Source organism: Euprymna scolopes, chromosome 25, assembly GCF_053919585.1.
Source record: "Euprymna scolopes isolate OS-2025 chromosome 25, ASM5391958v1, whole genome shotgun sequence".
NCBI classification, from domain to species: domain Eukaryota; kingdom Metazoa; phylum Mollusca; class Cephalopoda; order Sepiida; family Sepiolidae; genus Euprymna; species Euprymna scolopes.
In genome coordinates, this window is record NC_136506.1 from 32,689,461 (window position 1) to 32,690,901 (window position 1,441).

Below are 1,441 nucleotides of genomic sequence, written 5' to 3' on the forward strand. Positions count from 1 at the left end.
TCAGATTAAAAGAACCCAGTTGATATGTTCGTTAGATCATCCAAGTTAAGACATTAAGCCCCTCTACCAATAGTGGGACTATTTAGGTGTTATGGGTGGAAGGGCGGCATCTGACTCCGGATTGGAATTTGAGAGTTTATAAAAAATTTCCTACAAAAGGAAGCCAGCTCATACAGCCAAAGAGGGGGAAAAAAATTCGAACGAAAATGTTAAAATTCAAAATTTCAATAAAAGTGAACAAAAGTAAAATGTGTAAACTGGTCAAAATATTTGGTTTACAAAAATAAGATTGCGGTAGAAAAAAACCCAGCATATGCGAATGATTTATTATAGCATAGCTAACAGCAGAGAATACAAGTTGCACAAAAGCGTTGCAATTGGTTGGTGACGTTTTGAAAAAGTTCACTTGTCTTGATATTAGAAGTCACATCTTTCGCCACTAAGAGTATAATTTAAGTTTCAGTTTTCTATTTCTCAGCTGTTAACTACAACATATAAATATTATAGTTTAAAAGTTAAAAATTTAAAGTTTGTATATAAAAAAAAACAAAATTGTTAATGCAAATTTCAAAGCTGGCGAAGATTTTTGCTTTTCTGATTTTGGGGACATAGGTCTGCAGTTCACTTGCGACAGCATTAGCCCCCTTTTTAAAAATAAAAAATGTAGGTGATGAACATAGAAAGCTTTAAATTTGGATGAGGCTCCAAAGAACTAACAGATCATAGAATCAATGATTGATACCATTTACAACGGGAGTTCGGCTAACTATCTTCTGGTAACGTAAACTAAATGCAAAAGCCAACAGTTGAAATACCAACAGTAATGTAAATAGTATAGCAAAAAGAGATCCTTTGGAGTGATTCCACGCGAGAAGTTCATCATTACAGCCGATGCCATAAAATTGATTACTCGTAAAAGCGGTTTCGCCACAGTTGACGGCGTAGTTTGTGCAGCAGGAATCTGGAAGTGAAGTGCTATTCGAGTGTTCCAACCATTCGCTAGCGTTGTGGATGCCACAGCACTTGAATTTACGCTGGACAGAATCCCACGTAGTGTTGACTGAAAGGCTAGTTTCGTATTCATTCTCCCTAGAATACAGAGTTTTAATCATGTTGGTCACGGAATTTCTTGAAATTGTGAACCAGATAATGGCCAAAATCAATTGTACGCAAATAACCGTTCCTAGTAAGGAATTGTAAGAATAGACAATATCATAGCGTCGTTTGTAAACGCTGTAGAAAGCAAAAGTCGTCGCTGCGATTAGCGCAACAGCAATAAATATAATAACAGTGGACACATGTGTAGGAAGCGATTGAAAGAGCGGGTAGTCATTAAAAAAGTAACTGCGGATTAACGATGCTAAGACAAGTAAGACTAATGACAGCGTGACCAACAATATATTTGTCCAAACAAAGACAGTTCTTGAAGAAATCATTTTCT

The 1,441-nt window shown here is 36.2% G+C and overlaps 1 protein-coding gene across 1 annotated transcript; it reads right to left on the minus strand.

Annotated features, from left to right (window-relative positions):
* Positions 1-728: 728 nt before the first annotated feature.
* LOC145247150 (tetraspanin-9-like) lies at positions 729-1,112 on the minus strand. The gene has a single exon (XM_080108791.1). It carries the CDS (start codon positions 1,110-1,112, stop codon positions 729-731), a length of 384 nt encoding a protein of 127 aa, XP_079964917.1.
* Between the last annotated feature and the right edge of the window lie 329 nt (positions 1,113-1,441).

Coding starts and splice junctions, on each gene's coding strand:
- LOC145247150 (XM_080108791.1), bottom strand. CDS start 1,112: ATGATTAAAACTCTGTATTCTAGGGAGAATGAATACGAAACTAGCCTT.